This window comes from Platalea leucorodia (assembly GCF_965183815.1).
Source record: "Platalea leucorodia genome assembly, chromosome: 6".
Classification (NCBI taxonomy): Eukaryota; Metazoa; Chordata; class Aves; order Pelecaniformes; family Threskiornithidae; genus Platalea; species Platalea leucorodia.
In genome coordinates, this window is record NC_138828.1 from 13676627 (window position 1) to 13696089 (window position 19463).

Below are 19463 nucleotides of genomic sequence, written 5' to 3' on the forward strand. Positions count from 1 at the left end.
CTGGAATGGAGAGTAACGCGGCATGGCCGCAGAGGAGACAAGGGCAAATTTGTGGCGGGATGAGCACTGGGACACAGGACACAGCGGGGAAGCGCAGGACCTCGCTTCTGGGCCGGGTCAAGCAAGGAAAAGCTCGAGGAGAAAGCAATAAGAAAAAGAGATTTAGAAGACGTGATCTGAAGGAAGCAAGTTTCTTTTTTTCTGGGGCGGGGGGGGGGGAAGAAAGACCAAGAGGCCCACAACAAAGTCTTCAAGTAGATTAAAAGGCTGCTAGAACAAGGGCAGCAATCGACCGCTCTTCGCGTCGCCCAGAGGCGAGACAAGAGGCAACGCCCTTCCTGCACTGGGGAAAGCAGGGCAGGCCGTTACGCTTCGGAAAGATAAGTACCTGCGTTCTCCTGGGAAGTCGGAGCTCTCATCCCGTCAGAGCACCAACCCGCTGGAAAAAAGGAGTCCTGCCTTTCTGATGACACCTGGCATTCGCTTCCAGCCCTGGAAGGCCAGTTTAGTCCCCAGAAAGGTGAAAACCCCCTTTCCCGCGCACCCCGAGGCGTGCCGGCACGCGTCCCCAACCACAACAGCAGCCGCAGCTTTCCGGGGCTCTGAGGGGCTGTGAAATCCCCTTCGTGGGCATCACCCATAGGGGCAGCCTGCAAGTAACCCATCCTGACGGCGCAAGGAAAAGAGCAAAGTTAAGATCCTCCCCAAAACTTGACTTCTGCTCGGTGGCGGAGCCCAGCCTGTGTTTCTCTCAGGCAGAGATGACTCCTCTCTCTTGCCTCTCGCCTCCAGCGGCCGGCTGTAACCACCCTGAGCCGAGCAGGCAGCGAGCTGGGAAAAAACACCCTGACGGCGGTACCGAAACACCAGAAGGCAAGGATCGGCTGTTGTGCCCTGCTCCCGGTCCTCCTGGGACCGAGGGAAGCAGCGGGGTGGGAGCAGAGCCGGGTCCAACGCCAAGCTGCCCGCCCGGCCTAGCTCCCGTAGCAGCTCCTCTCGCAGGCCGCCTCGACCTCCCACGAGCGACCTCTGCGTTTTGTCAAACACATAAAGTGATGCAACGTTTCAGAAAACGTCACGTTTTCACAACGAGGGAGCGCGCCCGGCCTACGCCCACCGCCCGACGCCCACCGCCCGCCACCCACCGGGCGCGGCCTGACCGTGGGCCGCGGGGGGCCCTCCGCAGGGCCCCCGGCGCGGGTGGGCGCAGGGACCCCCAGCTCCCGGCTTCGGGGGCGAGACCCCCGTTACGAGGGATGACTCCTCCCCCACCCCCCCCACCGCGGGGCTCGGCAGGCTCGGCCCCGCGTGGGACCGCCGCGCCGGGGGAACGCCCTGCCCTGCCCTGCCCGTGGGTCTGGGGCCGCGGCCCCTCCGCCGGCGCGGGGAGAGGGGCGTGCGTGGGGCTTCGCGCCGCGGGGAGCCCTGATGCGACCGACGCCGGCCAGGGCAGCGTGCGGCCGCCCCACGCGTGGGGAGACACCCGCGGCCCAACCGGCCCGAGCGACCCCGGCGGGGGAGGGAAGGGGACGGGAGTGAGGTCACGGAGCCACCAACCCCCGCGCCGTGACGTCCGTGGGAACGGAACGCTCCCCTCTTTGACGTCACCAGCGGAAAACCTCCGCCGGGCGAGACCACTCCACGGCGGGGGGGGGGGGGGGGGGATGCGCGGCGGCGGGGCTCGGCCTCCCCCCGCCCCGGGGCATCGCCCCCCGGCCGCGGCAGCGGGAGGCGCGGAGCGGCCGCGGGAGACGCCGGTCGCCGCCGGCGGGGTCGGTGCGGGGGGCGGCGCCCGCGGCGTGCCCGTGTGTCCCCCCGGGGGCGGGTGGTAGGTGCCGGCTGTACCGGCCGCGCCGGGGGCCGCCGCCGCCGCCTCTATAAGCGCCGCCGCGGGGCGGGCGCGGGAGCCGCTGCTCGACTCGTCCGGTGCCGTCCCGCTGCGCCGCGCTCCGCTCCGCCCGCCCCGCCGGGAGCATGTACCAGAGCCCCGCTCGCTGCCTCTGCTCGGCGCTGCCCGCCCTCTGCTGCGCCCCCGCCGCCCTCCTGCCGCGGCCCCGCGCCCCGCCGCCGCCCCTCGGCCCCGCCGCCCCGCCGGCAGCAGCGGGCAGCGCGCCCCGCCCAGGTGGGTACCGGGCACCGGGGAGCGGGGACGCGGCCGGGGGGGCTGCGGAGCGCCGGCTCCGGTTAACCGGGCCGCCGGGGCCCGGCTGCGGCGGCCGGAGCAGAGGCGCCGGGGTTCTCACCCCCAGCTCGCCCTCTTCCCTCGCCAGCCGCCCTGCCCTGCCCTGCCCTGCCCCAACAACTGAAGCCAGCCCTTAATTTTAAGGCCGTGGCTTTTGCTCGCTAAGCCTGAGCAAGTGACATCCAGGCGCTGGCAGCCAGCCCGCCGGCGCTGCAGAAGGGTTTCGGCGAAGGCTGGGCGATGGGGCCCGCTCCGCGCCCAAACGCGGGCTGGCTGCTCGCGATAAACCCAAGTATTGGTGGGGTAACTCCTCTGGTGTCCCAGTGGGTCAGTATCTTTATCCCGCTGTCGGAAGCGTGCTGTCGGCTGGCTGAACCGGTCTCTTCCAGTGTCGCGCTTTATGTGGGACAGACTTGACTCACAGTGGGCTTTTTTTTCCACTAGAGACAGTGTGTGGGCAAAGCCCAGCTTGCCCTCCGGCAGGCAAAGGCGGTGATGCTCAGCCATCAGGTTCCTGCTTGCCTGTGCCATTAGGTACTAATGATTACGCCCTGTTCTTCACTCCCAAAATGAGTCTCAGAAAGCGTTCGGGGTCCCGCATGTCCTTGGGTGCACGCTCTGCCCGGAGTCGGTGTGAGGAGTCGGTGTGAGGACGGCACCCTGGCAGCACCACGCTCCCTGCCCGCTGCCCTGCGGCCAGGCTGGGAGCGGAGCGGTGACGCACCGCCGGGCCTCTGCTGCTCAGGTACAGCCTGAAGCCGCGTCTGTTGACCAGCAGCTTGCCTCTGAGCGTGGCTAAAGAGGCACAGCTGGAGGAGAGGCTCCCGGCAAAAGCCGGGGCAGCGGCCACCTTGGCTCCAGGCTGCTGCCGGTGGGAGAGGTGGTGTGTCCGGGGATGTGTCCGACACCCTTTGTGCCGTACCTGAGGCTGTGTTACCGACCTGGCAGGTGGGAGATCCGCTTTTCCCTGCTGTCCTCACCTGGTGTTGGGGTGAGGGGTGTTGGTTCCCCGTTGGTGCTGTTACAGGAGGGCTCTAGAGGCCAGGCTGGGGCAGGGTGCTTCCATTCTCCGGCTGAAGGCCAGGATGCCCACCGGCAGGGTTGAAGCCTCACGGAGCTACAGGGAAGAGGAGCACGTGTGCCTGCGAGCTGGCAGTCGAGCTCATGATCAGAGCACTCATGAGAAAAAGGGTTTCCAGAGCTCGTGCCAAGTACTGATTTCGTGTATTACTCAGGGCCGGATTTGAGGTTCCCTCCTCTTTCTGGTGTTGCCTGTTGACTGGGCAGCACCTCCCCTGCTGTGACAGCTCGCTGAATCCCCTTAGGAGGGTCCCGACCCCTCGGTGCCTAAGAGCAGCCTAGGTGCCAAAATCAGGGCTCAAACTCCACGCAGCAGCAACCGCCGCTTTGAATGCGGGTGGCCCAGGGCTGCGCTCCCGCGGCTGGCCCGAACAAGGCTATACATGTAGTACGATACCCTGCAGCATAGGATTTGTCACATGGGGATGGAGTCTGCCAAGTTTCTCCTAGAACCGGGGTTGCAGGGCGGGCGTCTCGGGCTGCTGCCAGCCTCCTCGGCTGCGGGGAGGCTGATGCAACTACAGAGCAGCTGCAGGTGTGGCGGAGCCGTTCACCTGGCCGTGAAACCCCCGCAGTGAGCGAGGCGGGGGCTCTCGGCCAAAAGCAGTGCTGGGAGGTAGGAGGTGAAAGGAAGGGAAACCAGAGTGCCATTCACCTTACCCAAAAGGTAAGGGCCCTGGCTCCGATACCCGCTGCAGCCCCCTGGTCTGCCTGCGCACCGCAGCCCTCATCTTTGAAGCACAGTCCTTAAAATGAAGTCCGTGACTGCTCGTTGCGTGAGATCCCAGAAGTTCATCCCTTCTGTGCTGTTGCCAGATGACACAAGAAACCTTGAACTTTGCATCCTGTTCTGAAGTTTAATGGACAGTTTAAATTCTTCCCCTGCCCTTACCGTGCTGAGGCACCACCCTTGCTGAGAGGAAGGGTTTGTTGTTGGGGTTTGTTTTTTTTTTTTATTTTAAGCACCTCGAATAGCAATTGCTGAGCTGGCGTTCCCCATTGCAACATCGCACCAAAAGAATCGCTTCCACGTTCACCACCCGCTGCTGAAGTGCAAGCTCAGGAGTCCGCTTGCTCCTCTGCGTACACCAGCACCGCGGTGTCACGGCGCTGGCGGCAGACATTAGCCCAGCCAGTTGCAGGTCATTTAACTTGGACTGTAAGGATCTCGGAACGGTGACCTCCTACTTGCCTCGCTGCCACGGACACGTTAAGCATTGCAAATTAACAAATGGATTTTGCGTTTGGAGTTTCAGTGTTCGGGTTGCTGGGCTGGCCTCTCTTCTGCAGAACAATTCAGTCCATGCTGCGGTGGTTTCAGTGCTTTGGAGACAAAGAATTTGCACGGTTCATCAGTCATCTTAAGCTGGAGCCTTCCCGCAGGAGTCCCCCTTCAGCCAAGGACTCCCAAGCCACCGGCAACAGGCCTGAAAGCGTTTGACTTGCAGCCGAGGCTCTCTTTCAGCCAGCCTTCCCTGGGGTCTCAAAAGAAGACAGAAGCTTTTTCCTTCCTGAGACATTACTGACTTTAAAAGCTGTGGGATCTGTGCTGCAGCAGGGCCATAGCTCATCCCATGCAGGTTAAGCTACGCCTGACTCCCCATAAAGAGCTGGACACCCCATGACCCCAGGGACGATGAGATTTAGACAATACTCTGGCTTTGTTTGCAGCTTGGCAGGCGCATGACTGAACCTAGGCTTCACCCTGCTGCAACAGATGTAAGCTGCTCAGAGCTTTAGGGTAGGCTTTTGGCTTCAGATGCCTCGCACCTAGTTTGTCCCTTTCAGCGTCCTCCCTCTGATTCAGGTCAAGCAAGGAGCAGCCTAGGCTCTTGCTGATGGCTTCTTGGAGCGGAGTAACTCCCTGTTAGTCCTTTGGAGAGGCCTGTGTGAGCCGTGTTCATCCACGGAAGGCACTGCCTCCGCGTGGGCTTCCCAGCGCCTGGCCGGCGCTGTGCCAGGAGGGGAGGGCAGGGGCGCGCGGGGCCGGGGGCTCGTGGCTGTCCGCAGCTGCTGACGGCAGCCCCGAGGCAGCAGAAAGCACCGTGCACTTCTCTCCAGTGGCAGCACTTAACTGTGGGTTGTACCTACCCCAAAAACAGGCGAGGAGCTCCCTGGGGAGCTTTCATTAAAAGCTCTGTTGATTTCTTCGAGTTTCTGCCTGGCAGCTCTGGCAGCGTGCAAGCCGGACCCTTCCGCAGCCAGCACAGAGCACGCTCGTGTTCCTGCTCCCCAGCCCCTCGCAGCCGTGTCAGGGCCCTGCTTGGGGATTTCGTGTTTGGGCCTGCTTCCCTCACTATGAAATGGCATTTCTCCTACTTCAGCACTGCTTGGCTTCTTGACAAGAGTTGTAAACTAAGAAAGACTGCAGAAACTGAAATGCTTTAAACACAGTTCCCCTAGAAAGACATCTCAGCTTGAGGAACTCCTGGTACTTTGAACTTTAACTAAAAGGATGGAGATGGAGGTGGGGAGAGATTTAAATTCCCAATTTACAACTTCCTTAGAACCGTTCAGAGGCACTATTCCACTGGCTTACACATACAAAACATAGGTTAAAGCAAGTATTTTTTAGTGTCTTTAAAAGTACCCATTTTGCTAAAGACAGGGAGATGAGGCTTCTGCTGCAGGGTCTTTCTTTTTGCTTTTACTCCTCCTAGGTATGTTTATTGAACTGTTAGGGCTCCCACCTTCCTGCCTTCCCCTCTAGCCAGGGCTGTCGCTATCCTGTCTCTGTCACCAGCTCTTACGGTTGGTAACACTGTAGTTCCAGCTAGCAAAGGCTGAACGCGCACGTGTGTTGGGTAACACCCCAAATCTGCCGCAAGATGTGAGCACGAGATGACGAGTCTCTTCCGTTTTTAAGTAACTCAAAGGTACAAATAAACTTACTTAAAGCTGCTGTGGGCCAACAGCAATGCAAAACTGAAGTTCTTTTGCTCAAGATTACCTTTGCAAAATGCATTCAGAGTAAGTTGAGACAACAACGAAACTCTGTCAGCGTTGCCTCTTGCAGAAGTTGCTGCGGTGCGAGCGCCGCCCTTCCTGCCCACGTGCGAGGGGAAGCCCCGCGTCCGGCCGCGCCGCTCGGGCAGAGCGCGGAGGGGCGCGCGCGCGGCCTCCCTTCGAGCGCTCCCCGCGCGCTGTGGCGAGGGCGGCACGTTGGAGCAGGACCCTTCCCCTGAGGAAGGGTTGGAAGGGATAGACTCATAGAATCGTTAAGGTTGGAAAAGACCCTTAAGATGACATCGAGTCCAACCGTTAACCCAGCGCTGCCAAGTCCACCACTAAACCATGTCCTCGAGCACCACATCTATCCGTCCTTTAAATACCTCCAGGGATGGAGACTCAGCCACTTCCCTGGGCAGCCTGTGCCAGTGCTTGACCACCCTTTCGGTGAAGAAGTTTTTCCTAATATCCAACCTAAACCTCCCCTGGCGCAGCTTGAGGCCATTTCCTCTCGTCCTATCACTTGTTATTGGGGAGAAGAGACCGACCCCCACCTCGCTACAACCTCCTTTCAGGTAGCTGTAGAGAGCAATAAGGTCTCCCCTCAGCCTCCTCTTCTCCAGGCTGAACAACCCCAGCTCCCTCAGCCGCTCCTCACAAGACTTGTGCTCCAGACCCTTCACCAGCTTCGTTGCCCTTCTCTGGACACTCCGAGATCTCGGGGCATGCACGGCCATGCCGAGGAGCTGCTGTGGGCATGTGTAGGAGTACCACAAACTCCACGCAAACTCCTCCACAGCTCCCCTGAAGCCCAGCCCATAACACTACCAGTCTCCTGTGTGTTTGCAGTAAGCAAGTCTCGGGGCATTTACGGCTGCCCGGTGGTGCTGGTTGTGCTCTTGTGAAGCGGGAGGAGGTGTTTTCTAGCACGATAGTCACGAGGGCTGCTGTCTGAACGGGGTGGCTCTGCTGCCTGACCCCTGCTAGGGGAAGAGGGCTGCAGCCACCTCCTGCACCTAAGCCAAGGGGCAAAACAGAGTGGGACACACACCCCCCCCCCCCGTGGCCCTGTGTGGGATGGGGGGACCTCCCTGCTGGAGACGCGGGGCCGGGCTGGGGGCTCGCTGCTAGCAGGCATTAACAGGGGGAGCTGGGGGACGGCGGCTTATTTGCAGGACGTGTGTTTAAGACGGCCGAAGGAGGAGGAGGTGGCTGGGGCCCGGGGAGGACTGCAGGACCGCGGGGCCTGCTGGAAGCTGCCGAGCTGGGGCACAGCGCGAAGGAGCGAGGAGACGAAGGGAGAAAGGAGGGCGAGGGGAGTGAGCGTAGGGGCGTGAGGGGGAACTGGAGAGACCCCCTTCACTCCACATCCCGAGGGCTAAGCCAGCAGAAGCATCTGGCCGCTCTGCGCTTGTGAAAACGTTGCTGCTTTTGGGGTGAATGAAGCTGTGATCAGAGATGCCTATTAAATATTAACCCGAGGGAATGATTGACCCTGCTTGCTGCTCTGCAGGCAGGAGGCCCACAGCCCGGAGGCATCCCAGATAGGCACAGGGTGCCGGGCGTGCGGAGCACCGTCTCCATTAGAGACAAATGCTGCACACGAAATAAGGAGCAGGCAGTATTCATCTACCTGCTGGGCTCTCTCCTCTCTGAGGAGGAAAAAAGTACACTCTCTCGTTTCCTACAACACGTGCAGAAGTTAATCTTAGCCCTGCTATTCTGGATGAAAGACTCCTTTCTTTCCTTAGAAGACACCTGCACGATGTCTTAAACCAGACCGTTTGCACGCTGCAGAAGGTGGCAGGCAGCCCCTGATAATAAGCAAAACACGATGAGAGTGTGGACAGCACTAACCCCATCTCTGCATCCTTGTTTTACCTCGGATTCGGGAGCAGGCTCCTGCACAACCCACAAATTGCTGGCAGCGTAACAAGGTTGTCTGTAAGGCACCTAAGCGGTGTGAAGGGCCATGGTGGCCCTCTCTAACACCTTTTTTTCCTTTCCAGTGTGTTCCATGGGAAACAGCACCAGCCGACTCTACAGCGCGCTCGCCAAGACGCTGAGCAGCAGCGCCGTGTCCCAGCACCAGGACTGCCTGGAGCAGCCGGACTCGGCACGGCTGGATCCTATAGACCCCAAGGATTTGCTGGAGGAATGTCAGATCGTTCTGCAGAAACGGCCACCCCGGTTTCAGAGGGACTTCGTGGACCTGAAGAAAAACGCTGCCAGTAACCACCGCCCCATTCGGGTCATGCAGTGGAACATCCTTGCCCAAGGTAGGAGCTGCCTCTAAGCTCACGGTGTGACCTTGAGATCAAACGCAGCAAGGAAAACCTTTAAATGCAGTTGTGCCCACGTAGTTAGGCATGCCTGGGGCTGGCGGAGCAAAGGGGGAGAGGTGAATTACGTGAGGCACAACTGACGGAGGGCCGGGGGGGCAGATCTTCAGCACTTGAAATAGTGGCTTGCCTTCTGTTCTATGGGAAAGGAAAAAAAGTCTGTCCTTGCAACCGCGAGGCCAGAGGCGGCTCTGAATGCCTGTCTTAACTGAACACAGTATATTCAAAAAGCTGTGACCCATCACTTTTGGATAGTTAACCGCCAGAAGAGACTCATCCTTCCCTAAGTTTTGTTCTTTGTAAAGCTTCTCTACAGTTTTCTAATTAGTTTGTCAGTGAACTATTCAGGGATTCAGATCTGGTACGGGAACGCTTAATTCCTCAAAATAATTTTAACTTTTTTTTTTTCCCCCCTCAGACCCCTAAAATCAAGGCTGTAAATTAACTTTTGCAACAGCCTCATCTTAAAATCCTTTGGGGTGGGAAATCCCCCACGTAGGGACTGCCTTAACATCCTCCAGTTAAGTCGCTCCTATCCCACTGCATTTTTCCTTAGGCTCAAGCTGTGGCAGCCATGTGTGGAAGCACTCGCCACAGCGTAGTGACTTTGGGGAAGAGGGGGAAGAAGTCTTTAACTCATATCTGTAAAGGGAACTTAAGTTTTTTGGAGAGACTTCAGCGTTTTGAGAAGGGGTTCCCACGCCCATTGGCAAGCCCGGCACCCTTAAAGTCAGCAGCTACTCCTGCAAAACCCATCGCCTGCGTGTAAACCGATGTACACGCGTTTTACAGAGAAAGCAAAGCGTTGCGAAAGCCTGGTGCCGCTTCCCGCCGTAACCCCTTGCGCTGCGACAGACCGCCTGCTCTCGTGCAGGGCTGCAGGCAGCCACGGGCTGCTGCAAGCTGGCCACTGGCCTCTGCCAACTTGGAGGAAGACGGCCTGTTTTAGCTATTGGTAACAACTTTTTTTTCTTTTTTTTCTTCCCCTCCCTGCTAATTTCAGCTCTCGGAGAAGGCAAAGATAACTTTGTTCAGTGCCCCATGGAAGCTCTGAAGTGGGAAGAGAGGAAGTGCCTCATCCTGGAGGAAATCCTCGCGTACAAGCCTGACATCTTGTGCCTGCAAGAAGTCGACCACTACTTTGACACCTTTGAGCCACTCCTCAGCCGACTCGGCTACCAGTGTACTTTCTTCCCGAAGCCGTGGTCCCCGTGCCTCGATGTGGAGCAGAACAACGGGCCGGACGGCTGCGCCTTGTTTTTCCTCAAAGACCGCTTTGAGCTCATCAACAGCGCTAACATCCGGCTGACCGCCATGAAGCTGAAGACCAACCAAGTGGCCATAGCTCAGACGCTGAAGTGCAACGAAACCGGGAGACTGTTCTGCATTGCCGTCACTCACCTGAAAGCCCGTACTGGCTGGGAGAGGTTTCGGTCCGCGCAAGGCTGCGATCTCCTCCAGAACCTGAAGAGCATTACCCAAGGTGCGAAGATCCCTCTGATCATCTGCGGAGACTTCAACGCGGAGCCAACGGAGGAGGTCTACAGAGAATTTTCCAACTCCAGCCTCAACTTAAACAGTGCATACAAGCTGCTGAGCCCCGACGGGCAGTCAGAGCCCCCGTACACCACCTGGAAGATCCGACCCTCGGGAGAGTGCCGGCACACGCTGGATTATATCTGGTATTCCCAGCATGCCTTGAATGTGAACTCAGCCCTGGACTTGCTGACTGAAGAGCAAATTGGGCCCAACAGGCTGCCATCATTCAATTACCCTTCCGATCACCTGTCTCTGGTGTGTGACTTTAGTTTTAATCAAGACCCCGACAGACTGCTGTAACGCACTGGAATGCCACCTGGTATTGCAGTGTCTTAACTCACCACTATTTTATTGTAGAGAAAACTTTTGAAGCTGGAAGCTATTGAAGGATGAGGAAATACTGTTGACTAAACATTATTTTGGGCACTTGTTTGGAGTTACACTTGCCGTTCAGCGCTTGTTAATCTGGAGCCTCCAAGGGAGGAAGAAATGAGTCAGTGTCCTCGTCACGGTGTTCTTGCCACGCCGGGGTTTGAAAGCCGAAGGCAAATGAGCTTTATCCTTTCACTAACCCCCGTCTTTAAGGATTTAATCCTCTGATGAATGTGGAGGCCTTAGTATTTAAATCAGAACACTTGTGTTTGTAAAACAACTTGCCCTGACAGCATGCTAATTTTATTTATTTCCTCTTAAGCTTGTGCAAGTACCAAAGGGAACGAGGCCCGACTACTCAGTGAGATTCTCTTGTATCTTTTTCTGTTGCAATACAAAGGAAGTTTAATGCAGCTTAGACATGAACAAATCTAAGCTCATACTAGTGTTGTCTTCTCATTTTCACATGACTTGAGAAGACGATTTCATTAAAAATGAATGGATAATAGCGCAGCGTGAGGAAGGCCCCCTCCAGCAAGAGCAGGTGAGGAAATAGAGGCGAACTCCTCTACGTCGTATAGTAATGTCCTCGCTTTTCCAGATGAATGCGCAGGTGCCCGTTACACGTGTGCAGCCCGTAGGTTATGTATACACAGTCACTCTTCTCTTTGTCTCTTCTGTGCTTCCCTCCAGAGGACACACCTAACCAGGGAGTATTTCCTCCTCTGCTTCAAGTATTACTTTTCTAAATGGTTTAAATTTGTAGTCTTGTCAATCTTGCTGTTTCAGTAAAGGGCCAATCTTCACGTTGAAAGACTTTCTTTTATTTATCTTCAGAATTAAAGCTACACTGGAACCTGTTAGAAGATAAATTTTATTTATTGAGAGAAGTCGGTGATCCTGCATCTGACTTGAAATCATACAGCAGCAGCGCTCAGGAGCCTCTTTCTGTGGCCCAGGGGAACTCTGGCTAAGCACCCAGGCTACAACAGAGCTGTGTTAGTGTAGTAACTCTTGTGTGTGGAATGGTGCTCATTGGTATCACATAGGTATTGCACATCTGGATTGTAAACATGCCACTATGCTGGAAAATGAGGGAGGGAGAGAGGAGGGAAGAGAGACGACAGCTGGAGTTGGCCTGGCATTTACATAGTTGGGAAAGATGAGGCAGAGCAAATAAAGCAGTACTTCCATGTAAAGTAAGGCCCGTAGTAACTCTTAAATGTTCCAGGTGTTTATTAATAAAAGTCTTTGGAAAAAAAAGTAATGTCTCTGCTGCCATCTTTGTCCTTTCCCTGTCCTAAGTAGGTGATCTGTCTCAACTAGCAACTGTTCGAGCCTCAACTCGGTGGTGATGCTACCCATTCCACATCTCTTTCCCCCGACCCCGCAGTCCCAATCTTACAAGCTGGCACGGCTGCTTTGCTTAGCAATGTTAAGCTGCTCTCTCCTCTAGCTAAAGATGAAGCCTAGGCTCTCTATTACTGTAAATATTACTCTTTCCGACAGTTGTGTGGAGCTACAAACCTGGCCAGTACTGCAAAGCAGGGTGCAAGTATTCCTCCCCGAGGGCTGCTAGCATGCCTAGCAGAGCTGGCTCCTCACGACAGGCAGCTCTATTTGTCACTTTGCTTTTAAAACGTCATTTGAAGAGCAAGAAACGCCACAGGTATGTGCTTCACACAGCCCATAAATTATTGTACTTGTGTTGCTGGTAAGTGAAATACAGAATCTGGCAACTGAGGTCCCGAATTCCCACACAAGCACACTCCCTTTCAGGCAAACGAATAAAGTGCGGTGTTGCACAGCCGTAACACACTCTGCAAGTGTCCCTGACCCTTGCAGGATGCGGGCGATGATCTGTTTCCAGGCAGAGGAGCGGAAGCCCCTCTAACCGGCCTGGGATGCAGGACTCCTCTAGCAAGTGTGGATTTGAAATTCCCCGGACAGAAAGGATTTTGCAACCAAGGAGCCTGATTTCCTTGGTGAATACTCTTACCAGGCAGATGGGACATATCAACTACTGCTCTCCGAGGGGGTGAGATGCAGTGCTGCTCCTTCAGGGTTATCTTCTCTCAGGATCTTCCCTCAAATGGTCTTCACAAGGAGAAGAAATAATACAATTGCCCATTAATGGAAGTATCTGTAGCTGAACACTTCTAAAAGCAACACCACACTGTAGACCTAGAAGATGGTACCTTTAGTAAGTCAAATCCTTGCTCATCTACCACAAAAAGTCACACCAGAAGCTGGAGGTTTCCATTCAGACCCTTATAGCAGTTTCTGGAAGAAACTACACTTGTGGACTTGAGAGCAAGGGTAATACTGTACTCAGATCTGTATTAAAAAAAAAAAAAAAAAAAAAAAAAAAAGCCCACCCAAACCGAACAAAAAACCCACCACCACTACCAAAAAGCCCTTGATTTCCATTTTACTTTTGCATAAGCAGCTCCACTTTCCGAAGGACAGCCACGGGTGTCCATCAGCATGGTACTGTTTCACCACCGCCAGGGCACAGAGCCATAGCACCCGCTGCGGCAGGCTTTGTTTGCCAGCAGGAGCTGAACTATCGCAGCTACGAAACCCCCACCATCACTCTCACAGGGTGATGATACTTGGTATCTGGACGATTCTTACGCCATTTTACTCAGACCCTTGCTTTCAATGCTAACTCTCCTACAAAAGAGGCCAAACGTGGAGAAACAGCATGATTTGTATGATATTGCCATCATTGCAGAGCTCTTCTGCAGTGGAAAGGGCTGGGATTCTTAGTTCACCCTGGGCACGTGACAGTAGATGTTCACTGCTTCATGTCCTTAAAGGGCAATTTTGAAGGCGAGGGGAGGGTGGAATAACCGTGAAAAGGCTGGGGCTCTCCCCATCACAAGGCAATTCTTAATATTCTCATACTCAGAAAGTCACACAGCCCTGCTACAGCGCAACGGTGAACCCTTTCTGCTGTATGTTAATAAAAGGCAGACAAGACACAGAAATTAACTGGTAACTTCCCAGTCAGCTTCACCCTTTTCTTCCAGTACATGCTATAAAATATATTTTGCAAACAGGCTCTTTTGGAAGACTTAAGTGAAATATTGCTCTTGCTTTGTTTTATTCAGCAAGAGGCAGGCCTGCAGCACTGACATGTTTTTGCCTGCTATAAATATCAGTACAGTAAATATTTTTCATAGGAAGAAGCAGGAAGGTTTTAAATTTTTTTCCTATGTAGCACTATGACTCTCACAGTAAAAATGTCTTCAAAGCTCTTCTTGTGGTTGTCTGCCTTATAAGCACACCAAGGCTAAAAAAAGTCTCAACAGATCCTTTGCTCTAATCTTGAATAAAAGCTGCATTAGCTTTAGTTTTCCCTCACCCTCAAGCTGGCTGAAAGAAGAAATGACCCACTTATTTAATTTGCTGAAAGGCAGAAGCTGTTGCAAGCTTATTAGAACACTCTCCCTCTTGGAGAGCAATTAGATCAGAAGTAGTGTCACTTGCATCTTCTTCACTTAATAAGCTTAATACCTGCTAGTTGAACTGTCTCTACAAGGCAGAAATTGAATTTAGCTTGTTCTGGCTGTGACAACCTTCAGGCGTAACGGAGATCCCTGCTGCACGTGCCACGGTGAGCAAGAACTGAGGCTTCAGGCACCTCTCCACTTTCCCATCAACTCTCGACTGCCTCGGGGTCCGTGATCCTTGATCAGCTCAGATGTAATTCTCCAAAGTCCTAAAGTTGATGAAATCAATTAGCAGAGGATCCCAAGAGCTCAGCCTTCCCTGCAGCACGCTTCGCCCAGATCACTTGAGTTGTGTGAAGGCACAGAACCCTTCGCTAAGCACGATGGACTTTGTCCAAGAGAGAGTAACAAAAGCAGTGGTCTCCAGGACGGGATTCCCCTTTCAGCTTTTCTTCCCACAATCCAGAAATTGTGATATTCAGATCTTTATTCCGAGTTGCAACTCACAGTTAGATTATTTCCTGTGGATTACACAGCATTACCCTGTCCATCCTATAACAGTAGTTATTTGAAAAATAAAGATGTTCTTATTTATATCTGTAAAATCAGTGATACCGTGGCTGTATACATCTCGATGCCTTCCGTATAAACCATGCTCACTTCACACTAGTTTCATTCCACTCACCCATCTAGAAAAGTTCCTACTTGCCAAGGGTGAGTTAAGCCTGGACTCTTCTACATGAGCCACCAGCTTCAGATGTAAAATCTAGTCCCGCTTTCACACACGGACAAAACAACAGGTTTTTCTATGGGATTGCAAAAGTCTAGTTTAGCTAGATACTAACTTCTTCAATGTTTTAGTCTCCCTTTGTCCATTTCAGATGTTACAAACCTGACGTCACGTCCTCCACCACCACCAGCAAAAACATTCCTTGCCCACATGCTAATTGTTAATTATGTCAGCATAAAGCAGCACGTTGACGAGCAAGCTTGCACAGACCTAGGGAATGATGTGAGACTTTCAGTTCCAGGTGGGAATCTTGCCCCTCCGACACTTAGCTGTAGAAATCCCCAGGGAGAGGCTGCCTCTTGTAAGCAGCATGGCTTGTTACCTAGATTACAAACCACCTCTGAAGGACAACCGCATCTCGGAACAACTGATGGGAACCACGCGCACACAAAGCAATGCTGAAGAGCTGTGCTTAAGCAGATAACGCTGAAATCAGTACCCGACTGTGACAAAATGCCTGTCTGTACTTCTGGCTAGCAGCTAAATTAGAAAAAAAGTGAGGAGTACGAAGGCATAGGTGCAAAGGTTAACAAAAAGGATCTTCACTGTTTGAAGCTGGGTGAAGTACCCTTTCCATTTCAGCTACAGCACATCCGCATGCAGACTGAGATTCTCGCAGCACTTAACGAACTTCTGATAAATGTCCTCCGGCAGCCAGTAGCGTGCATGCCGCTCACCGGGTGGCCAGGGGAGAGAGCCAAAGGACCATCACCAGCTCTGTGGCAAGATGCAGCACCGACGGGAACGGCAGCGTCCCCAAGCAGGGCTGCGAGCTGCCTATCTCACCAGCGGCAGAGATGGGCACCTTCATTCCTTTCATTCTTGCCATTACATGATGAAGTGTTGGCTCTAACTTAAGAGAAGGAGGTCATCAGCTGGAGATCCTTATCTATTTCCAGGACGCTAGTTTGTCCCCATTTGACTTCCAGTGTATCTAAATTAGGTGTCGGAAAGGTCTTAACTACAAATACTCCAGAGACAGACATTTCACGCTCTGAGAGATACCATCTCTCTTTCATATACGATCAAATAACAGCCATTTAGAAAAGGATTTCTTACAGAAAAGGATTTCTTACAGAAAAGGATTTCTTACAGAAAAGACTTACAAATGTGAGTTCAAAAATGCTATTACTTTTCTCTCTTCTTGTCCTCTAGCTCCAATTTGTTCTGCCTGCCTCTCTTCACACTGCTCCATTTCCTTTTACCCAGTACATTAGTGCCTCTCAGACTACCAAATCAGTCAACCCATTGCCCAGCTTCCCCCTACTTCCCTTTCTGTCCTACCTCTTTCTTGGCAACATAAATCCTCTTCCCTCTCCTACATTTGCTCCTGTGAAGGAGTCTTTGTCCTCTACCCCAGGCCAGAAACACAGCTCACCTGTAAGAACCTTTGCTTCTTTGGGTTAACTGCTGGTGGAAGGGATTGCTGCCTTCAACACCACACTTTTTTACCTGCTTCATCTCGTTCATTCATTTGCTCTTAAACTCTGCTTCCGGGCTTAGACTGGGAAAAAGAATCCCTTTTTCAAAAGGCTTTCAAAGTTCCCCACATGCTGGCCTGGCTGTATGGAGCTATTCCCACATTTCTTACCAGTCAAAGGGAAGAACGGGGCTTACTGCTAGGACTTGAGAGGTAACTCGTTTTTCAGTATTAAAAGTTAAAGTTTTTATTTAAGTTTTTACTTCTGGTCTCCTTTATCGTTACTGAAGACCTCAGTTCCAGATTTCTGTTAAAATTGCTCCTCCAGGAATGAAGTACTTAGACGGGCATTTAGACTTAAATTATTTCAAGATTACCCGAGTTCCTGCTCTGAAGACTTTCCAGGGCATCTCACTAGGAACTGGGGGTGCCACTGGGCACCTGGCTACCCACAAGCTGATATGCTGCTTCTCTGGTAACTGTTGTAGTGCCAGTGTGGTCCCCACGAAAACAGGGTAAGCTACCCTGCATCTATTTTAAGCCAAACTCTTGCACGTGGACTGCGACTATGGAGCAATTTGTGTACTCTGTGTTCTCACCAGAACTTTACCCTGGAGTAAGGTATCATGATACTCATAACTTCAGTGCACTTACAAATGGAAAACCTAGATACTTACTTCATTCAGGAAAAAAAACCCCAACATCTACCTAAAGTCATGTATTTGTGCTGAAGCCAAAATATTAACAGTTGGAAATGTCAATGGCAACATCAAAAGGGCCAGCAGTGTAACTTCATATTTCTCTTTTTTCACAGTTTCTACCTACTGGTACTTTCTACTTGCCTCTATAAGGTTTTCAGAGAGATTAGTACACTAGAGTAGCCAAGTATGCTCATTTCTACCTTTCCTTTGCAGTACAGCCTTAAGGAATTAAAGTGTAGCTGGAGGAACAGTTAGGTATTTCACAGAGCGCTAGAAGTTGCTGATTCTCAAAGCCATTTAAGCAAACCCTGTCTTCTTTGCATTAAAACAACTGGGAGCGCACAAAAAGTTATCACCTGTCAGCTGGAGGGCAATAACTTCTTAAGCTACTCAACTTATTCCATAAGCACCGATGTGATTAGCCACAATGCAAAAACACTGCGTATGTCACCGTCCTGAAAAAGTGTAAGAGAACTAGACCCCTGTCAGAAGTTACCTCACCAACTACCGCAAGCTTCTCCGATACTTCAATGAAAAATATTTCAATATACTGTGTGGGAGAGGTGGTCAGCTGTTCGGAGCACCAGAGTAGTGAGGAGTTCCAAACTTCCACACTGTATCAGCTATCTTAGGCTGAATGCCTGGAAGATTTCAAATAAGCAGAAAAGAAGGTTAGCAGGTTGAAAGGAAAAAAATAAAAAATAAAAAGCAGACCAAACACCATTAAATTTTGTTTCTATATTTCAGTAAAACCTACTTGAATACACTTTGAAACAAGAGTACAACAAAATAGAATATACTTCAAATGTTGAATATACAAACTATTATAGTTCATTCTGAACACTGGTACTTCCCTCTTAACTTCAACTAAAAAAAAATTTACAGGTTTAGAACTACCTGACAAAAGCTCATGCTGGGCGTGACCTTTCAAGTGACAGAGTAGAGCTGAAACTGAAATGTATGCATGGATGTCAAGGCTAAGTGAGAGACACAGGCATGTTACAGCAGAAGGCGGAAAGCCTGCTGCTATTTTGTCCACAATTAAGAAATTTAGACAGACTTTTTAACTACCATACAAAATATGTTACATGTAATTCTATAACAATACTGTGCTAGGTACAAGATTTTTAAAAAATTTGTTTTAATAAAAAAGCTTTACACAAACAAGCCATTAGCTTATTTCAAGAAAGATAACTGAAAATCAGTCTAAGGCTTTCATTTTGAATCTGCTTAAGCTGTATGATACAAAAATCCCTCTAGGTCTCTGTCTTCTTTTAGAAGCTCTTTAATCTTCTCCTTTATTTCACATTCTACAACACCTAGTAGCAGAGTTTTTCACATAGCACCAGTTGAGTACTGTGGGCACACAGTAGTAATTGCTGGTATGCATATAAAATGCATCGTATTTGCCATTTGTAACAACGAGACTTTCCTCTCCCCCTGACAACTAAAAACCAAGGCAAACCTCTCACACAACTCTCTTTTAGTGTTCCAGGTCTTAGTGTAACTTGGTAACAGGTAACGTAGTGAACTGTTTGGTCCCTTTTCAGTCCCTCTATCCTTCCTTCTCCACAGGTTCAGCTGTTTCCCAACTGGAAGAGGCAGTTTTTGTCAGCATATCAATGTGGTTCAATTCCCACTGAAACACGGGAGAATAAATTTTTTTCCAGTAAGTCTTCAACATATGCATGTTTATTAACATTTCAAAACTCTCCTTTTCGACTTGGTGATCGCATCCACTTCCCTCCCCCACTTATGTCAGTATATTCAAAACCGTAACAGTCTAGAAGTCCATGCTGGAAGCAACCTATTCTTCATTTCTCGCACGTTATGATTCCTTCTGTTTTCATTGTTACAGGAAGGGCAATAGCTGAGGGCGTGCTAACTACTACTACGTGGGTGACAGTCTTGCTTCCATCTGCCGGCTTCTCTTCTTTTACCAGCTGCAGTGTTTTCACTTCACGTTCCTGTTTTAAAGCCGCTGTGTCTGATTTAACTTCTGGACTTTTTATAACTGCACTAATCACCCTGGGAGGAGTCTGGCCAGACGCCTGCTGAGCAGGCACCGATAGTCTCATTACTGGTGTCCCATGAGCTATAGACACTGGGGTTAGTGCTCTAACAGCCAAGGGGGTTCCCACGATGTTAATACTTCCTGACCCAGACAGGCCCGTTTTCGTTTGTAACTGACACTGCGTAAGTTGCGTGGCAGGGATCGTAATGATTTTGGCAGGCTGCATTGTGATTTTGTCTCCGTTTTCCGCCGAGGTTGGCATCACAGTAGGGATTGTCTGGATTACTACCTTTGGAGTTGTTGCTGTTGTTGGACTTGTGTTGGTTATTAACGGCGACCCTGCGTTTACCGACTGCACGGCCACGGTTGAGATTTTCTGTCCCAGAGAGGTCATTACAACAGGCACTTGCATTGCCACACGTACAGTCCTGCAAAATAAAGAAAGATGTCCGTGTTTAAGCCAAAACACAGGGCACCATTAGAGATGACAACAGGGACAGACAAATCTAGGATTTACAAATCTATTAATTGGTTCTTTAAAAAAAAAAAAAAAAAAATCAAACAAACAAAAAAAAACCCCAAACCCCAAACCTTTTGCACATCTAGCAATAGGACT

General features: G+C 51.7%; 2 protein-coding genes across 7 annotated transcripts in view; one reads left to right on the plus strand and one right to left on the minus strand.

Annotated features, from left to right (window-relative positions):
* Positions 1 to 1927: 1927 nt before the first annotated feature.
* On the plus strand, positions 1928 to 10392 carry NOCT (nocturnin; the record flags this gene model as incomplete). Its single annotated transcript, XM_082316013.1, has 3 exons — positions 1928 to 2122; positions 8221 to 8490; positions 9557 to 10392. Exons 1-3 carry the CDS (start codon positions 1975 to 1977, stop codon positions 10390 to 10392), a joined length of 1254 nt encoding a protein of 417 aa, XP_082172139.1. The 5' UTR covers positions 1928 to 1974.
* Positions 10393 to 11233: 841 nt separating this feature from the next.
* ELF2 (E74 like ETS transcription factor 2) overlaps positions 11234 to 19463 on the minus strand; it is a 45770-nt gene continuing 37540 nt past the window's right edge. For 3 of the 6 annotated variants that reach the window (XR_014228606.1, XR_014228607.1, XR_014228608.1), the window contains 4 exons: positions 17330 to 19275; positions 13987 to 14191; positions 12464 to 12561; positions 11234 to 11321 (listed from right to left, as the gene is read on the minus strand). Coding sequence is in view for 1 of the 6 variants with exons in the window: in XM_082316012.1 (XP_082172138.1) it covers positions 18648 to 19275 (628 nt within the window). In the remaining 5 variants the exon portion in view is untranslated. Of the gene's footprint in view, positions 11322 to 12463; positions 12649 to 13986; positions 14192 to 16700; positions 19276 to 19463 lie in introns of those variants that run through there. The other 3 variants (XR_014228604.1, XR_014228605.1, XM_082316012.1) reach the window with 3 other exon arrangements.